General features: G+C 46.0%; 1 protein-coding gene across 6 annotated transcripts in view; it reads left to right on the top strand.

Annotated features, from left to right (window-relative positions):
- LOC140493448 (AP-2 complex subunit alpha-2-like) overlaps nucleotides 1-19,053 on the top strand; it is a 107,565-nt gene that overhangs the window by 49,807 nt on the left and 38,705 nt on the right. For all 6 annotated transcript variants that reach the window (XR_011963679.1, XR_011963680.1, XM_072591889.1 and 3 more), the window contains one exon: nucleotides 13,300-13,397. Coding sequence is in view for 4 of the 6 variants with exons in the window: in XM_072591889.1 (XP_072447990.1) it covers nucleotides 13,300-13,397 (98 nt within the window). In the remaining 2 variants the exon portion in view is untranslated. The remainder of the gene's footprint in view (nucleotides 1-13,299; nucleotides 13,398-19,053) is intronic.

Raw genomic sequence — 19,053 nt, 5'->3', positions numbered from 1 at the left:
ACTCAATGGGCTGAATGGCCTGATTTCTACTCCTAAGTCTTCTGGTCGTATGATCTTATTAACATTTCACAGTGATGTGTTTAAATTTTGCATTCAATTGTCTTTTAACACATTCAATCTGCTGTTAGAAAAACATGAAGTCACTTCACAAAGATGTAAGGAAGACCAGTGCCACTGTTTTTGAAATAGTGTCTGTGAAAGCTGTGTGTTGACCAAACACCTTCTTTTGTTTTTGTGTTCAGTTAAAGCCAGAGAGCACATTGTTTTCGTAATCTTAATAGTTCTTGTGTTTAAAGAAAAGCTAAAGCAAACAATAAGCACTGAAAAACAAGCTGACTTGTGTTTTACAGGTCTTTAGTAATCGTAGGTTTTCTTTTTTAAGGAAACATTTAAAATGTGGAGAATACTTTTAATTTACATTCCGTGAAGTGAGCTGGAATTTGAATTTGTGTCAACTCTCTATAAAGCTCCTGCTTTCTTTTGCTAAACCAGATTGTTTACAGCCTTATTGTCCTATCTCATAACATGCTGAACATCTAAACCCTATAACTTTTCTATCAGGGTGGCATGTTGGCTCAAAGGTTAGCACTGCTGCCCCACAACGCCAGGGACATGGGTTCAATTCCACCGTTGGGTGTCTGTGTGGAGTTTGCGCATTCTCTTGATGTCTGCAGGGATTTCCTCCTGGTGCTCTGGTTTCCTCTCATAGTCTAAACATGTACAGCTTAGGTCAAATTGCCAGTAGTGCGTAGGATAGGCGGATTAGCTGTTGGAAATAGAGGGATGGGGTTGAGTCTGGGTGGGGTACTCTGAGGGTCAGTGTGGACTTGATGGGCCAAGTGGTCTGTTTCCACACTAAGGCTTCGATAAAGATTGCCTACTTCCACGGTTATAGTACTGCCAGTCCATCCACTGCTGTTTGCCTCATGTCATTGTTCTCTACATCCACATCCTTGTTATCAACACCTTTAACTGTTCAAAACCAGAAATTGCTTGAGAAACTCAACAGGCCTGACAGCATCTTTGGAAAGAAAGCAAGGTTAATATTTCTGGCCCAGTGACCCCAGAAGGGCCTGAAAGGGTAATTCTCTCTTCACATGCTGCCAGACTTGCTACGTTTCTTCACCAACTTCTGTTTTTCTTTCATATTTTCAGCATCTGCAATTCTTTGTTTTATTTAAATCCTGAATATGTTTTCGAGATCAGCCTCACACTTGCTATAAACATGAGGCCATTTACACTCACAGGAATAAAGTTGACTAAAGAAGAGGAAAACAACAGCAGACTCCCCTTCCTGGGTATATTGGAGTGCAGGTTCATAGATACTTGAAAGTGGAGTTACACATAGATAGGATAGTGAAGAAGACGTTTGGTATGCTTTCCATTATTGGTTAAAACATTTATTATAGGAGTTGGGCGGTCATGTTGTGACTGTACAGGACATTGGTTAGGCCAGTTTTGGAATATTGTGTGCAATTCTGGTCTCCCTGCTGTAGGAAGGATATTGTGAAACTTGAAACGATTCAGAAAATATTTACAAGGATGTTGTCAGGGTTGGAGGACTTGAACTATAGGGAGAGACTGTGTAGGCTGGAGCTGTTTTCGCTGGAGGTTCGGAGGCTGAGGGGTGACCTTATAGAGGTTTATAAAATCATCAGGGGCATGGATAGGGTAAATAGACAAGGATGGGGGAGTCCAGGACTAGAGGGCACCGGTTTAGGGTGAGATGGGAAACATTTAAAAGGAACCTAAGGAGCAACCTTTTCATGCGGAGGGTGGTACATATATGGAATGAGCTACCAGAGGAAGCTGGTGGAGGCTGGTTCAGTTATAACATATAAAAGGCATCTGGATAGGTATATGAATAGGAAGGGTTTAGAGGGATATGAGCCAAGTGCTGGCAAATGGGACTGGATTGTGATATCTAGTTGGTATGGGTGAGTTAAAACAAAGGGTCTGTTTCCATGCCGTACATTTCTGTGACTCAATGACTCCAGTGGAACCCTCACCTACTGGGGAATTCCTGACCCGTGTGCACAGGAAGAACTGCTCAGCTGGTTCAGTGCGCTACGTGTTTGATGTGGCAGGTCAACGACTCTGGTGTGTCTGGCTCGTATATGTGTGGAAAGTGTGCGCACATTCAGCAATTGACCGAGCATATTGCAGCACTGACGAAAGAACTCGAAGACCTTAGGCTCATCCGAGAGAACGAGATCTTTCTGGACAAGACCTTCAGTGATGTTATTACACCAATCATGCCAGAAGAGAGCAGAAGAGTGCAGACGATGAGGAAGGCAGAGAGGAGACAGGTGCAAGAGACGCCGGGAGAAGTACCTGTCAGGAACAAGTTGAAGCTTTTGGACACAGTAGAGTCTGATGACACTGCCAGTTCGCAAGGCGGCCATGTTTGTCAATCAAAAGTTGCCGCAGAAGCAGAGCGGAAGAGTCGGACATCGCACAGAGCCGTGGTAATAGGGGACTCCATCGTGAGAGGAACTGACCGGGGTTTTTGTGGCAGCAGACGGGATTTAAGGATGGTGTGTTGCCTTCCTGGTGCTAGAGTGAAAGACATCGCGGACAGAGTGCAGGACATCCTCAAGGACGAGGGTGAAGAGCCCGAGGTGGTGGTACACGTCGGCACAAATGATGTCGGGAAGAAGAGGAGGAACATACTACAGCGAGACTTCGGAGAACTAGGAAGAAGGCTAAAAAGCAGGACGTCCAAGGTGGTTATCTCCAGTTTGCTTCCAGTTCCTCGGGCTAGTGTGGCCAGAAACCGGGAGATAATGGACTTGAACGTGTGGTTGGGGAACTGGTGCAGGAAGCAAGGTTTCAAGTTCTTGGATCAAGTTCTTGGTTACCATATTTTATGGTAACCATAAATTCTACAAGAGAGACAGCTTGCACCTTAATAGATCAGGGATCAGCATTCTGGTAGGCAGGTTTTCTGCTGCAACACCGCTAAATTTAAACTAAGTAGCGGGGGGGAGGGGACAAGCTGGATGTTTAAAAAGGAAATTGAAGGGGTAGTTAGAACAAGAGAAGTCAAGAAAGACAACTGTATCAAGGAGGCAGAAAACTGGAAAAGGCATCATGCTGTAAAGTTGAGTGAAGTAAGGGTTGAGGGGATGGGTGAGAGCAGTAACAAATTAAAAATTCTATATATGAATGCACGAAGCATTAGACACAAGGTGGATGAGCTTGAGGCTCTTTTGGAAATTGGCAGATACGATATTGTGGGGATAACTGGGACGTGGCTTCATGGGGACAGGGCCTGGGAAATGAATATTCAAGGCTACACGTGCTATCGTAAGGACAGACTGACGGGCAGAGGGGGTGGGGTGGCCTTGTTGGTAAGGGAGGATATTCAGTCCCTTGCGCGGGGGGACCTAGAGTCAGGGGATGTAGAGTCAGTGTGGATAGAGCTTCGAAACACTAAGGGTAAAAAGACCCTCATGGGAGTCATCTACAGGCCCCCAAACAGTAGTCTGGATGTCGGATGTAAGTTAAATCAGGAGCTGAAATTGGCTTGTCGCAAAGATGTTACTACAGTTGTTATGGGGGATTTTAACATGCAGGTAGACTGGGAGAATCAGGATGGTATCGGGCCTCAAGAAAGAGACTTTGTGGAGTGCCTCAGAGATGGATTTTTAGAGCAGCTGGTGCTGGAGCCGACCAGGGATAAGGCGATTCTGGATCTGGTATTGTGTAACGAGCCAGAATTGGTCAGTGACCTCGAAGTGAAGGAGCCATTGGGAAGTCGTGACCATAATACAATAAGCTTCAATCTGCAATTTGAGAGGGAATGGGTACAATCGGAAGTGACAATATTTCAGTTGAATAAAGGGAAATATGGAGCTATGAGGGAGCAACTGGCCAAAGTTCAATGGTGCAATACCTTAACAGGGAAGACCGTGGAGGAACAATGGCGGATATTTCTGTGTATAATGCAGAAGTTGCAGGATCAGTTCATTCCTAAAAGGAAGAAAGATCCCAGGAGGAGACATGGGCGGCCGTGGCTGACGAGGGAAGTAAAGAAACATATAAAGTTAAAAGAGAAAAAGTATAACTTAGCGAAGATAAGTGGGAAAACTGAGGACTGGGAAGCTTTGAAAGAACAACAGAGGATTAGTAAGAAGGAAATACGCAGAGAAAAAATGAGGTACGAAGGTAAACTGGCCAAGAATATAAAGGAGGATAGTAAAAGCTTTTTTAGGTATGTCCAAGGCAAAAAAATGGTTAGGACAAAAATTGGGCCTTTGAAGACAGAAACAGGGGAATATATTACTGGGAACAAAGAAATGGCAGAGGAATTAAATGGGTACTTCAGATCTGTGTTCACTGGGGAAGACACAAGCAATCTCCCTGAGGTAACAGTGGCTGAAGGACCTGAACTTAAGGGAATTTCTATTTGCCAGGATTTGGTGTTGGAGAGACTGTTAGGTCTGAAGGTTGATAAGTCTCCGGGACCTGATGGCCTGCATCCCAGGGTACTGAAGGAGGTGGCTCGGGAAATCGTGGATGCGCTGGTGATTATTTTCCAGACTTCAATAGAATCGGGGTCGGTTCCTGAGGATTGGAGGGCGGCTAATGTTGTGCCACTTTTTAAGAAGGGTAGGCGGGAGAAAGCAGGAAATTATAGACCAGTTAGTCTGACCTCAGTGGTGGGAAAGATGCTGGAGTGTATTATAAAGGATGAAATTACGGCACATCTGGATAATAGTAACAGGATAGGACAGAGTCAGCATGGATTTATGAAGGGGAAATCATGCTTGACTAATCTTCTTGAATTTTTTGAGGATGTAACTCGGAAGATGGACGAGGGAGATCCAGTGGATGTAGTGTACCTGGACTTTCAGAAAGCTTTTGATAAAGTCCCACACAAGAGGTTAGTGAGTAAAATTAGGGCGCACGGTATTGGGGGCAAAGTACTAGATTGGATAGAGAATTGGTTGGCTAATAGGAAACAAAGGGTAGTGATTAACGGCTCCATTTCGGAATGGCAGGCAGTGACCAGTGGGGTACCGCAGGGATCCGTGCTGGGACCGCAGCTTTTTACAATATATGTAAATGATATAGAAGATGGTATCAGCAATAACATTAGCAAATTTGCTGATGATACAAAGCTGGGTGGTAGGGTGAAATGTGATGAGGATGTTAGGAGATTACAGGGTGACCTGGACAAGTTGGGTGAGTGGGCAGATGCATGGCAGATGCAGTTTAATGTGGATAAATGTATGGTTATCCACTTTGGTGGCAAGAACAGGAAGGCAGATTACTACCTCAATGGTATCAAATTAGGTAAAGGGGCTGTTCAGAGAGATCTGGGTGTTCTTGTCCACCAGTCAATGAAGGCAAGCATGCAGGTACAGCAGGTCGTGAAGAAGGCTAATAGTATGCTGGCCTTCATAACAAGAGGGATTGAGTATAGAAGCAAAGAGGTGCTTCTGCAGCTGTACAGGGCCCTGGTGAGACCACACCTGGAGTACTGTGTACAGTTCTAGTCTCCAAATTTGAGGAAAGACATTCTGGCTATTGAGGGAGTGCAGCGTAGGTTCACGAGGTCAATTGCTGGAATGGCAGGATTGCCTTACACGGAAAGACTGAAGCGACTGGGCTTGTATACCCTTGAGTTTAGAAGACTGAGAGGGGATCTGATTGAAACGTATAGGATTATGAAAGGATTGGACACTCTGGCAGGAGGAAACATATTTCCGCTGATGGGGGAGTGCCAAACCAGAGGACACAACTTAAAAATACGGGGTAGACCATTTAGGACAGAGATGAGGAGAAACTACTTCACCCAGAGAGTGGTGGCTGTGTGGAATGCTCTGCCCCAGAGGGCAGTGGAGGCCCAGTCTCTGGATTCATTTAAGAAAGAATTGGATAGAGCTCTTAAAGATAGTGGAGTCAAGGGTTATGGAGATAAGACTGGAACAGGATACTGATTGGGAATGATCAGCCATGATCATATTGAATGGCGGTGCAGGCTCGAAGGGCTGAATGGCCTGCTCCTGCATCTATTGTCTATTGTCTATTGTCTATTGTCTATTGTCTATTACCAATACTGACCAGATAGTGAACTACACATCCTCAAGTTCACTAAAGAGGAAAACAACAGCAGACTCCTCTTCCTGGATGTATTAGTGGAATGCACACCTACTGGGGAACTCCACACCAGTGTGTGCAGTAAGAACGTCCATACTGACCAGGTACTGAATTAGAAGAGCAACTACCCCAGCACAAATGGAGCTGCATTAGGACATTATTTAAACAGGCAAGAACACACCGCAGCAACCCAGAACTCCAGAAGGCAGAACAGGAAAACCTGTTCAAAGGATTTAAACAAAACGAGTATGCTACGGGCACTTTCCTCTGGTACTTACTGGACAAATCCAAAAAAGAAAACACTACACGACTAGTTACAGTTGCGACTATACCATACATCAAAGACATATCAGAGATAACTACTTGACAACTCAGACACCTGAGAATCTTAGCAAAACGGTGAACACCTTCTACCAGCTCCTCACAAAGGTTGTAGACCCACATTCAACAGGATGAACGTAATCTACAAGATACCACGCATACCACTATGTGTGAAAAACACTACATAGACAAACAAGAGTAAAACTGACCATATGAGTGCACGAACATCAGCTCACCAGCGCCAGACGCAACCAGCATTTTGTCATTTCCAACCACACGGACAACGAAGGATACAAACTCAGCTAGGATGATGTAACCATCCTTGTACAGGCAAAACAGAGACATGCCAGAGAATTCCTTGAAGCCTGGCACTCCAACCAGAACTCAATCATTACACGCCACTCAGATACAGAACCAGAAGTACCAACAGAGACATATAAATTTCAGGCAGGGCACTGAAAGATGCACTGAAGATGTCACCTAGCAAGGCAACAAAACAGATGCAGAAAAGCACAAGTACTTGGCGAATGAATCAAAGGCTTCACCTGCTCTCAGTTGACTAGACCTTATCATGGAATAAGTCCATAATCCATCAGACCTCTGTAAACAGCCTGACAACGTCACCGAGTCAATCATATTCTGATTTTTAAGTTCTCTTTCTTGTGTTCAAATCCCTGCATTCGCTTCCTCTTTTTAATTTGTTCATTGATTGTAGGTATCCCTCTCTGGGCCAGCATTCATTGCCTATCCCTAGTTGCCCTTAAGAATGCGGTGTTGAGCTGCTTTCTGGAACTGCTGCAATCCACCTGTTGTGGGCTGACGTACAATGCTATTAGTGAGGGAAATCCAGAATTTTGACCCAAAGACATTGAAAAGATGCCGATATATTTCCAAATCAGGATGGTGAGTGACTTGGAGGAAAACTTGCAGGTGGTGATGTTCCCATGTATCTGCTGCCATTGCCCTTCTATGTGGTTATGGATTTTGAAGGCTTTGCCTAAAGCTCTTTGGTACATTTCTGCAGTGCACCTCATAGATGGTGTGCACTGCTGCTACTGCATCATGGTGGAGCACAGGAATCTTGAAGGAAATGGTTGGGGTGCTAATCAAATGGACTACGTAATCCTGGATGGTTGTCAAGCTTCTTGAGGGTAGTTGGTGGAGCTGCACTCATTAAGGTAAGTAGGGAGTATTCCATCACACTTCCATCCACATGGACAGGCTTTAGGGAGTCAGGAGGTGAATTATTTGCTGCGTGTTAGTCTCTGACCTGATCGTGTAGCCATCGTAAATATTTGGCTAGACCCTTTGAATGTCCGGTCAGTGGTAACACCCAGGATGTTGATAGTGGGGGCTTCAGTGTTGGTGATGCCATGGAATATCAAAGGGTTATGGGTGGATTGTCTATTTCTGGAGTTGGTCATTGCCACAAATATTATTTGCCACTTGTCAGCCCAAACCTGGATATTGTTCAGTTTTTGCTATATTTGAACATGGATTGCTTCAGTACCTAAAGAGTCATGCATGGTGCTAAACATCGTGCATTCATTGATGAACATTCCCATTTCTGACCTTATGATGGAGGGAAAGTCATTGATGAAACAGCTGAAAATGGTTGGGCCTAGGGCACTACCCGAAGGAACTCCTGCAGAGATGTCTTGGAGCTGAAACAACTGACCTCCGAACAACCACAACCATCTTCCTATGTGCCAAGTATGACTCCAACAAGTGGAAAGTTTTCCACTGATTCGGGTTTTGATAGGTCTCCTTGACGTCACACTTGGTTGAATGCAACCTTGATATTAAGAGCTGTCACCCTGACCTCATCTCTGGAAGTCAGTTCTATTGTCCATATTTGAACGAAGGCTGTAATGAAGTCAGGAGCTGAGTGGCCGTGGTGGAACAGTGCTGATGGGCAGACTTTTCTTTTGCAGATGTGGCTTGGTGCCATTGTCAATCACCCTTTCCATCACTTTACTGATGATTGAGAATAAACTGAAAGAACAGGATTAAGCAACGTTAGATTTTATATAACTGGGCAATTATCCATATTGTCGGGAAGATTTGTAACTATAGTGGCACAGCTTTGTTACAGGTACAGAAAGTTCTGGAGCATAAGCCTTCAATAGTAATGCTGGAATGTTGTCAGGCCTGTAGCTTTTGCAGTATCCAATACCTCCAACCATTTCATGATATCATGTGGAGTGAATCAAATTGGCTGAAGACTGGTATCTGTAATTCTGGGAACCACTGGAGGAGGCTGAGATCGATTATACACTACGCATTTCAGGCTGAAGGTTGTTCCGAGTGAGTCATAGAGATCTACAGTACCGAGAAAGGCATTTTGGCCATCACATCCACTCCCGTCAAAAAAACCACCTAACAATTAGATTCATAAAGGTATACAGCACAGAAACAGACCCTTCAGTCTAACTCGTCCATGCCGACCAGATATCCTAAATTAACAGCGAGTTTTGAGATTTGTGGCTCAGGTTGAGGCTCTGGATGTAGGTTTGCTTGCTGAGTTGGAATGTTCATTTCTAGATATTTTATCACCCTACTAGATAACATTTTCAGTGGGCCTCAGGGCGAAGCACTACTAATTATTCCTGCTTTCTACTTATATGTTTGAGTATCTTTGGGTTGGTGATGTCATTCCTCTGGTGATGTCAATTCCTGTTCTTTTTCTCAGAGGGTGGTATATTGGGTCTAACTCAATGTGTTTGTTGATAGAGTTCCAGTTGAAATGCCATGCTTCTAGGAATTCATTGGACATTCAGGCAGAAAGCTAGCCAGCAGGATACATGAACATCAACTAACCACAAAATGACATGACCCTCTCTCACTAGTATCCTTACACACAGATAAGGAAGGACACCACTTCAACTGGGACAACACATCCATCCTAGGACAAGCCAAACAGAGACACGCATGAGTTTCCTAGAAGTATGTCACTCTATCAACAAACACATCGGGTTAGACCCTATCTACCACCCCTTGAGAAAAAGGACAGGAAATTACATCATGACAGGAAGTGACATCACCAACCCAAAGAAACCCAAATGTCTTAATAGAAAGCAGGAATTATCAGCAGTGCTTCGCCAGAGGCCCACTGAAGATGTTAGCTAGTAGGGTAATGAAGCGTCTGGAAATGAACCTTCCAGCTCAGCGAGCAAACCTACATCCAGATCCTAAATTAATCCAGTCCCACTTGACAGCACTTGGCCCATATTCCTCTAAACCCTTCCTATTCATGTAGTCATCAAGATGTCTTTTAAATGTTGTAATTGTACCAGCCTTCACCACTTCCTCTGGCAGCTCATTCCATACGTGCACCACCCTTTGCATGAAAAAGATGTCCCTTAGGCACCTTTTAAATCTTTCCCATCTCACCCTAATCTTATGCCCTCTAATTCTGGACTAGCCCACCCTGGAGAAAAGTGCTTGTGTATTTACCCTATCCATGCTCCTCGTGATTTTGTAAACTTCTATAAGGCCTCTGACGCTCCAGGAAGAACAGCCCCAGTCTATTCAGCCTCTCTTTATAGGTCAAACCCTCCAACCCTGGCAACATCCTTGTAAGTCTTTTCTGAACTCTTTCAAGTTTCATAATATCCTTCTTATAGGGCAGAGACCAGAATTGCACACAATATTCCAAAACTGGCCTAACCAATGTCCTGTACAGCCGCAACATGACCTCACAACTTCTATACTTAATGATCTGACCAATAAAGGAAAGCATGCCAAACGCCTTCTTTACTATCTTATCTATTTGAGACTGCACTTTCAAGGAACTACGAACCTGCACTCCAAGGTCTTTTTGTTCAGCAACACGCCCCAGGACCTTACCATTAAGTGTATAAGTCCTGTCCTGATTTGCCTTTCCAAAATACAGCACCTCACGTTTATCTAAATTAAACTCTATCTGCCACTCCTCAGCTCATTGACCCGTCTGATCAAGATCCCGTTGTACTTTGAGGTAACCTGCTCCGCTATTGACTACACTTCCAATTTTGGTGTCATCTGCAAACTTACTAACTATACCTCCTATGTTCACACCCAATCATTTATGTAAATGACAAAAAGCAGTAGACCCAGCACCAATCCTTGTGGCACTCCACTGGTCACAGACCTCCAGTCTGAAAGGCAACCCTCCACCATCACCTTCTGTTATCTACCTTCAAGCCAGTTCTGTATCCAAATGGCAAGTTCTGCCTGTATTCCATGTGATCTAATCTTGCCAACTCGCCATGACGAACCTTGAGTAAACGCCTTCCTGAAGTCCATGTAGATCATGCCCACCGCTCTGCCCTCATCAATCCTCTTTGTTACTTCTTCAAAATATTCAGTCAAGTTAGTGAGACATTATTCCTCACACACAAAGCCATATTAACTATGCCTAATCAAACCTTGCCTTTCCAAATACATGTAAATCCTGTCCCTCAGGATTACCTCCAACAACTTGCCCAACACCAAAATCAGGCTCACTGGTCTATAGTTCCCTGGCATGTCCTTACCACCTTTCTTAAATAATGGCACCAGGTTAGCCAACCTCCAGTCTTCTGGCACCTCACCTGTGACTATTGATGATCCATTTATCTCAGAAAACAGTCCTGCAATCACTTCCCTCGCATCGCACAGAGTTTTAGGGTACACCTGATCTCGTCCTGGGGATCTATCCTTTTTTTTTATTTGGCCTTACACACAGGACGCAGTAAAGGCAGGATAGGCATTCACCTGCATTGTCACAATACAAAAAATAAAATAAATTCTGCTTTATAAGTACAATGTCTTCCATGTAACATCACTAATCCCTTGTATGGTGAGGTGTAGTCTAGAACACAGCTAATAATTTTGGATTCTGCAGGTTAAGCTTGAAGCTTTCCAAAAACTGAGATGCAAGCTCATCATATACCAGCCGGCCATCGCTGGACAGGGTGACGGTCATCATGTCCTTCCGGCAGAGGGCGTGGTTTCCTTTGTCATCTTCGGAAATAGTCAGGTCATGGCAGGATTACCCGATGACCAGGATGCAAGCCTACGGTGGATTAATGATGGCACTGAAACCGCTAATTCTATCCTCTTTTATGTGTTTCAAGACATCCAGCACTTCCTCCTCTGCAATATGGACACTTTTCAAGATGTCGCCATGTATTTCCTCACATTTCGTTATCTTTCATGTCATTCTCCACAGTAAGCCCTGATGCAAAATACTTGTTTAGTATCTCCCCCATCTCCTGCAGTTCCATGCATAGACTATCTTGCTGATCGTTGAAGGGTCCTATTATCTCCATTGTTACTTTTTTGTCTTTAATGTATTTATAAAATCCCTTTGGTTTCTCCTTAACCCTATTTGGCAAAGCTATCTCATGTCCCATTTTTTCCCTCCTGGTTTCCCTCGTAAGTATATTCCCACACGGTGGCACAGTGGTTAGCACTGCTGTCTCACAGCGCCAGAGACCCGGGTTCAATTCCCTCCTCAGGCGACTGACTATGGGGAGTTTGTACATTCTCCTCGTGTCTGCATGGGTTTCCTCTGGGTGCTCCAGTTTCCTCCCACAGTCCAAAAATGTGCAGGTTAGGTGAATTTGGCCATGCTAAATTGCCCATAGTGTTAGGTGAAGGGGTAAATGTAGGGGAATGGGTCTGGGTGGGTTGCGCTTAGGTGGGTCGGTGTGGACTTGTTGGGCCGAAGGGCCTGTTTCCACACTGTAGGTAATCTAATCTAATCTACTGCCTTTATACTCTTCTCAGGATTCACTTGGTCTATGCCTGACATATGCTTCCTTCTTTTTCTTGACCAACATCTCAATTTCTTTAGTTATCCAGCATTCCCTATATCTACCAGCCTTGCCTTTCACCCTAACAGAACATACTGTCTTTGCATTCTGGTTATCTCATTTCTGAAGGTTTCTCATTTTCCAGTTGTCCCTTTACCTGCGAACATCCGCACTCAATCAACTTGTGGAAGTTCTTGCTTAATACCGTCAAAATTGGCCTTGCTCCAATTTAGACCTTTAATTTTTAGATCCGGTCTATCATTTTCCAACACTGTTTTAAAACTAATAGAATTATGGTCGCTGGCCCTAAAGTGCTCCACCTCAGTGCCTTGCCCTGCCTTATTTCCCAAGAGTAAGCTCTAATCCCTTTTTCTAGCACTTAGCCCATAGTAGGGAATATTTCTTTCTGACTCGCCTATCTGTTCCCTTCATAACTTTATATATTTTAATCATGTCCCCTCTTAATCTCCTCTGCTGTAAGGCATGCATAACCCAGTTTGGCATAACTGAAACACTCCAGCCCAGGCAAAATGCTGAAAAGTCTCCTCTGCACCCTCTTCAATGCTATCACATCCCTTCTGTGATGTTGATAATAGACAGGGCTAAGCAATTCCAGAACTAGTGAATCAGATCTAAGCTCTGCTGTCCTGACACAACCAGTCATGAAGACTTAAACAATTAACAGGATGAAGAGGTTCCACAAATATCCCCATCCTCAATGATGGGGGAGCCCAGTACATCAGTGCAAAAGGTAAGTCTTCATTCAGCCATTACTGTCTCTCGACATTATGCTCTGAACTTCCTTCTTTTAATCCATTTTTTAAAGTCATGCCTCAGCTGTGGACTATTTCATATTGTTTGATGGTCCAATATCAGGAATTAATGATGGTGTTTGATTTGACTATAGTTTAGATACATAGCTGAAAGTTAAGAATAAGAATATTCACATGGGGTTAGGTTGACTGCTCCCATGTAGAATGAACACCACACAGACTGGTCGGGCCCAATGACCAGTTTCTGTGTTGTAATTTCAATGTAATTCAGTGTGGGATATTGATCCCATGGATTCATGCGTATTATTTCTCCACAGGGTCTCCAAGCCCCAGCTTGCCATGAGAACCTTGTGAAAGTGGGTGGATATATCTTGGGAGAGTTCGGAAACTTGATTGCTGGTGATCCAAGATCCAGGTTAGTTAGGTTTGCTGCACTTGCTCTCCTTTGGAAAGTCAGTTGTGCCTTCACCTCTATATATGTGTCCAGCTTTACTGTGGAGCATTATACAGTGACTCCCACAGCCACTCAGACAATGAGGGAAAGTGAGCCCTTCCTCCCTCCAAATACTTCCACATCGACAATGATCTGCTGCACCAGTCACTATTTTTCAGCTTTTGCAGCAGTCACTGGTTGTGGCTTTATCCAGTCATTAAGATATAGCCACACTTGCTGCTTGATGAGTTGAAATGTTGAGGCACAGTAGAGGGTACAGTGTGTAAACCTGATTCTGTGAGCTGGCATTGTATTGGTATATGGATTCATTCTCATGGGTCCAGCTAAATTGGTTAGCTAAACTGGTCTAAACTAGAGATTGAATTTGGCAACCTTTTGATGCAACTCCACCAAAGAACTGCTGGAAATCAGAAATTGCTGGAAAAACTCAGCCGGTCTGGTAGCAGTTGTGGAGAAAAAGTAGAATTAACTTGCCAGGCTCAGTGATCTTTCTCAGAACAGCTCTGATGAAGGGTCACTGGACCTGAAATGTTAACTTGGCTTTCCATCCAACTTTCTGGTGCATGTGACTCAGCAACTCACTATCTTTTATCAAGAGGGAACAGATGTGACCAGTCTTTTGTTACAGCAGTATGCTAGAGGTTGTGTGATGTATGAACCTGCTATGTTAAACCAATGTATGAGCTGTTCCATAACCTGGCTTTCTTTTATTTCAAACTTGACTCAATTAATGGCAGTTTAATTGTGAGGCATTGTGGATTCACTCCCACTTAAGAGAATTATTGCGAGATTTAGGATGCTACCGGGGAGCTGAGCTATTGGATCTGAGCTATGAGGAAAGATTGAAGAGACTCAGCTTATTTTCCTTGGAGCTGTGAAAGTTGGGAGGAAACCTGATAGACATATATAAGAGGATGAGGGGCATAGAGAGGATGGATAGGAAGACACTTCTTCCACTCGTAACAGGATTGTAACCAGGGCACAGATTTAAGGTAAGAGGTACAAAGCTAGGAGGAGAGTTGAGGAGACGCATTTTAACTCAGAGTTTGGTTGGAGTCTGGAACTCACTGCCTGAAAAGTGGCAGCCAATACACGTTTTAAAAGTCCGAGCTTTAGAAATGTCAGTCGCTTTACAGCGAATTTGTGTTAATAAAATGTGCGTTATAACAGAACAGCCTGTACAAGGCTGTGAGAATTGAGCAAGTTATCTAAGATGGCATGACATTGTCATGTTGACAGAAAGCTGCACAAAATAAACACACTTCAACCCATCTCACTGACCCCAACTTTGCCTTATCAACAGTCTAGAAAGGAGTTATAGGGTGGTAGCCACACCTAAGTTACAAGATAAAGGTAGCTGGGCGACCGGCTAGAGGGGGAAAGGGAATAGGCAGACAGGGTTCCCTGTGGCCATTCCCCTCAATAATAAGTATACCGTTTTGGATGCTATTAAGGAAGACGACCTACTAGGGAAAGCCACAACAGCCAGGTCTCTGGCACTGAACCAGGCTTTGTGACTCAGACGTGAAGGTTGGAGAATAGGAGAGCTATAGTCATAGGGGATTCAATGGTTAGAGGAACAGATGGAAGATTCTGTGATTGCAAACAAGACTCCCAAATGGTATGTTGCCTCCCGGGTGCAAGAGTCAAAGAGTGTGGAGCTGGAAAAGCATAGCCAATTAGCAGCATCCAAGGGGAAGGAGAATCGGTGTTTCGAGCATAAGCCCTTCATCAGCAATGATATTTGTGGTCCAAGGGGCCTGAGAGATAACTGGGAGGGGGGGTGGGGCTAGGGGTAAGGTAGTTGGGAATACAATAGGTAGATGAAGGTGAGAGTGAAAATGATAATTTGGAAAGAAGGGCGGAGCGAATAGGTGGGAAGGAAGATGGACAGGTAGGACAGTTCAAGTGGGTGGTGCCAAGTTGGAAGGTTGGATCTGGGATAAGATGGGGGGAGAGGAAATGAGGAAACTGGTGAAATCAACATTGATCCAATGTGGTTGGAGGGTTCCAAGGCAGCAGGTGAAGCAGTCTTCCTATAGGCATTGGGTGGTTAGGATTTGGTGGTGGAGCAGGCCCAGGATTTGCATGTCCTTGGCGGACTGGGAGTAGGAGTTAGTGTTTGGCCACATTCCGGTGGGGTTGTTTAGATTAGATTAGATTACTTACAGTGTGGAAACAGGCCCTTCGGCCCAACAAGTCCACACCGCCCCGCCGAAGCGTAACCCACCCATACCCCTACATCTACCCCTTACCTTAACACTACGGGCAATTTAGCATGGCCAATTCACCTGACCTGCACATCTTTGTGACTGTGGGAGGAAACCGGAGCACCCGGAGGAAACCCACGCAGACACGGGGAGAACGTGCAAACTCCACACAGTCGGTCGCCTGAGGCGGGAATTGAACCCAGGTCTCTGGCGCTGTGAGGCAGCAGTGCTAACCACTGTGCCACCGTGCCGCCCCTGTATCTGTCCCAGAGATGTTCTCTGAAACATTCTGCAAGTTGGCATCCTGTCTCCGCAATGTATAGCAGACCACGTCGGAAGCAACGGACACAGTAGATGATGTGTGGAAGTGCAGGTGAATCTCTGTCTGATGTGGATGATCCTTTGCGGCCTTGGACGGAGGTGAGGGGGGAGGTCTGGACGCAAGCTTTGCACGTCTTATGGTGGCAGGGGAAGGTGCCGGGGGGGGGGGAGGGTGGGTTGGTGGGGGGCATGGACCTAACAAGGGAGTCGCGGAGGGAATGCTCTCTCCGGAAGGCAGATAGGGGTGAGGAGGGAAATCTATCCCTGGTGGTGGGGTTTGTTTGTAGGTGGCGGAGGATGATGCAATGTATCCAGAGGTTGGTCGAGTGGAATATGAGGACTGGGGGGAGGGGGGTGTGCAGATTCTGTCCTTGTTGCGGTTGGAGAGGTGAAATTCAAGTGCAGAGGTGCGGGAAGTGGAGAAGTTGCGCTAGAGGGTATAAGTGATAGCAATTTTACAGGAGGCAAGGTGGGAGGAGGTGTAGTCCAGGTAATTGTGGGAGTTGGTGGGTTTGTAGTAGATGTCTGTGTTGAGTCGGTCACCCGAAATGGAGATGGAGAGGTCCAGGAAGGAGAGGGAGGTGTCCGACATGATCCAGGTGAACTTGAGGTCAGGGTCGAAGGTGTTAGTGGTGTTGATGAACTGCTCAACTCCTCTTGCTGCCCATACAGTCATCGAATTAGTGGAGGAAAAGGTGGAGAAGGTGCCGATCTAACTGCTGAAAATGGACTGTTACATGCACCCGACGAGGAGGCAGGCAAAGCTGAGGTCCATGCAGGTGGCCATGGCTACCTCTTTGGTCTGGAGAAAGTGGGAGGATTGGAATGAGAAATTGTTGAGGGTGAGGACCAGTTCAGCCAATCAGATGAGAGTGTAGGGGAAGGGTACTGGTTGAGTCAGTATGAGAGGAAGAAACAGAGGTCTTGGAGGCCTTTGCCATGGCGGATGGATGTGTACAGGGACTGGATGTACATGGTGAGGATGAGTTGTTTGGGGCTGGGGTAACGAAGGTCATGGAGGAGGTGGAGGGTGTGGATGGTGTCTTGAACTTAGGTGGAGAGTTCCTGGATCAAGGGGGATAGGACTGTGTGAAGGTATGCAGAGAAACGTTCAGTGGGGCTGGAGGATGCAGAGACGCTGGGTCAATCGGGGCACTCAGGTTTGTGAATCTTGGATACAAGGTAAAACCGAGCGGTGTGGGGTTCCCGGTTTGTGAGGTTGGAGGCTGTGGGTGGGGGATTCCTTGACGTGATGAGGTTTTGGATGGTCTTGAGGCGATGATGGTTTGGTGATGGGAGGTGAGGTCTTTGTCAAGGGGACAGTAGGAGGAGGTGTCTGCAGGTTTGATGGTGAGGTTGGAATTGGAGCGGAGGGAATGGAGGGCAGCACATTGTGAGGGAGAGAGGTTGGAGTGGGTGAGTGGGGTGGACAGGTTGAGGTGGTCAGCATCCCGGTGGCAGTTGGAAATGAAGAGATCTGGTGGGGGTGGGGAAGGAGGAGGAGTAACAGACCAGCCCAAGGTGTGCAGGTGGATGGGTTGTGTTGGATGCAGAAGAAGGGGTCCTCTAAGGGTTGGCATGAGTCCTGATGGAAAAAGTAAGCATGGAGGCAGAGACAGCAGAAGACGTGTTTGACGTCATTGATCCGGGAGTGTAGGGGGATGAAGGTGAGGCCTTTACTGAGGCCATATCATTCATCCTCAGCGAGGGGGAGGTCTGGGGAGATAGTAAAAACGTGGCAGGACTGGGAGCTAGGGCCTGGTGTGGGACTGGAGTTGGGAGTGGGAGCGGAGAGTGTGCTTACGGGATGTTGAGTGATATCACCAACAGAAGTGATGCTTACCTTCAGGGGGACAATGTGGTGCCTTCGATGGCATCTGGAGGGTGGAAGTGATGTAATGCGTGACGTGGGTGGTGTCATCGATGATGTTCAGGTTAGTGACTTCAGTGGGAGGGGAAGTAGCTGCGCTAACAACAACTATAGGGTGGAAGTCATGGAACTTGTGATGTAAGCGATGTTGTCGGCGGTGTTCTAGTGAGTGACTTAGGTGGTGGCAGAAAGTACAGGGGCGAAGATGATGTGCCAGATAGACTTTGGGTTGGTTTCAACATCGGTGGATCTTGCGACAGTCGTGGTGGCAGTGCATCCTGTAGTGGTCGCAGAGGTGTTTGTCTTGCTGGTGATTGCGGAGGCGGTTGTCTTGGCGGCAGTCGCAGAGGCAGCATGGTCGGCAGTAGCTGCGGTCTGTGGGGTGCCCTTGTAGATGCTGCAATCGCAGCTATTTCCGCCCATACTGACGTCACTCACCTGAACACCACTGACGACATCACCTACACCATGTCACTTCCGCCCCTGCTGATGACACTGAAAGCACCACTTTCGCCCCCCTGACTCCCAGGGTGAGAATCACTTCTGTTGGTGACGTCATCCAATATCCCCCTAACCACACTCACTCCACAGACAATCTCTGCCCACATCGCCAACTCCGGCCCCGCATCAGGTCCTAGTCCCAGCCCTGCCCTGTTTTTACTATCCCCCCAGACCTCCCCGAAACAAGTACCCTTCCACTGACACTCTCATTCGATTGGCTGAACTGGACCTCACACTCAACAATTTCTCCTTCCAATCTTCCCATTTCCTCCAGACCCTGGGCACCCATATGGACCTCAGTTATTCCTGCTTCCTCGTCAGGTATTTGGAACAGTCCATCTTCCGCAGTTACACTGGCACCTCCCCACCTTTTCTACTGCTACATTGATGACTATCGGTGCCAACTCATGCTCCCACGAGGAGGTTGAACAAATCATCAACTACTAACACCTCCCACTCCGACCTTAAGTTCACCTGGACCATCTTGGACACCTCCCTCCCTTTCCTGGACCACTCCATCTCCATTTCTGTGACCAACTCAACATGGACATCTACTACAAACCCACCGACTCCCACAATTAACTGGACCACACTTCCTCCCACCTTGCCTCCTGTAAAATTGCTATCACTTATTCCCAATTCTTACGCCTCAACCACATCTGCTCTGAGGAGGACCAGTTCCACCATAGAACATCCCAGATGGCCTCCTTATTCA

This window comes from Chiloscyllium punctatum, chromosome 22, assembly GCF_047496795.1.
Source record: "Chiloscyllium punctatum isolate Juve2018m chromosome 22, sChiPun1.3, whole genome shotgun sequence".
NCBI lineage: Eukaryota > Metazoa > Chordata > Chondrichthyes > Orectolobiformes > Hemiscylliidae > Chiloscyllium > Chiloscyllium punctatum.
Note: the sequence above shows the minus strand (reverse complement) of the source record. Positions and strands in the feature narration are given on the sequence as shown.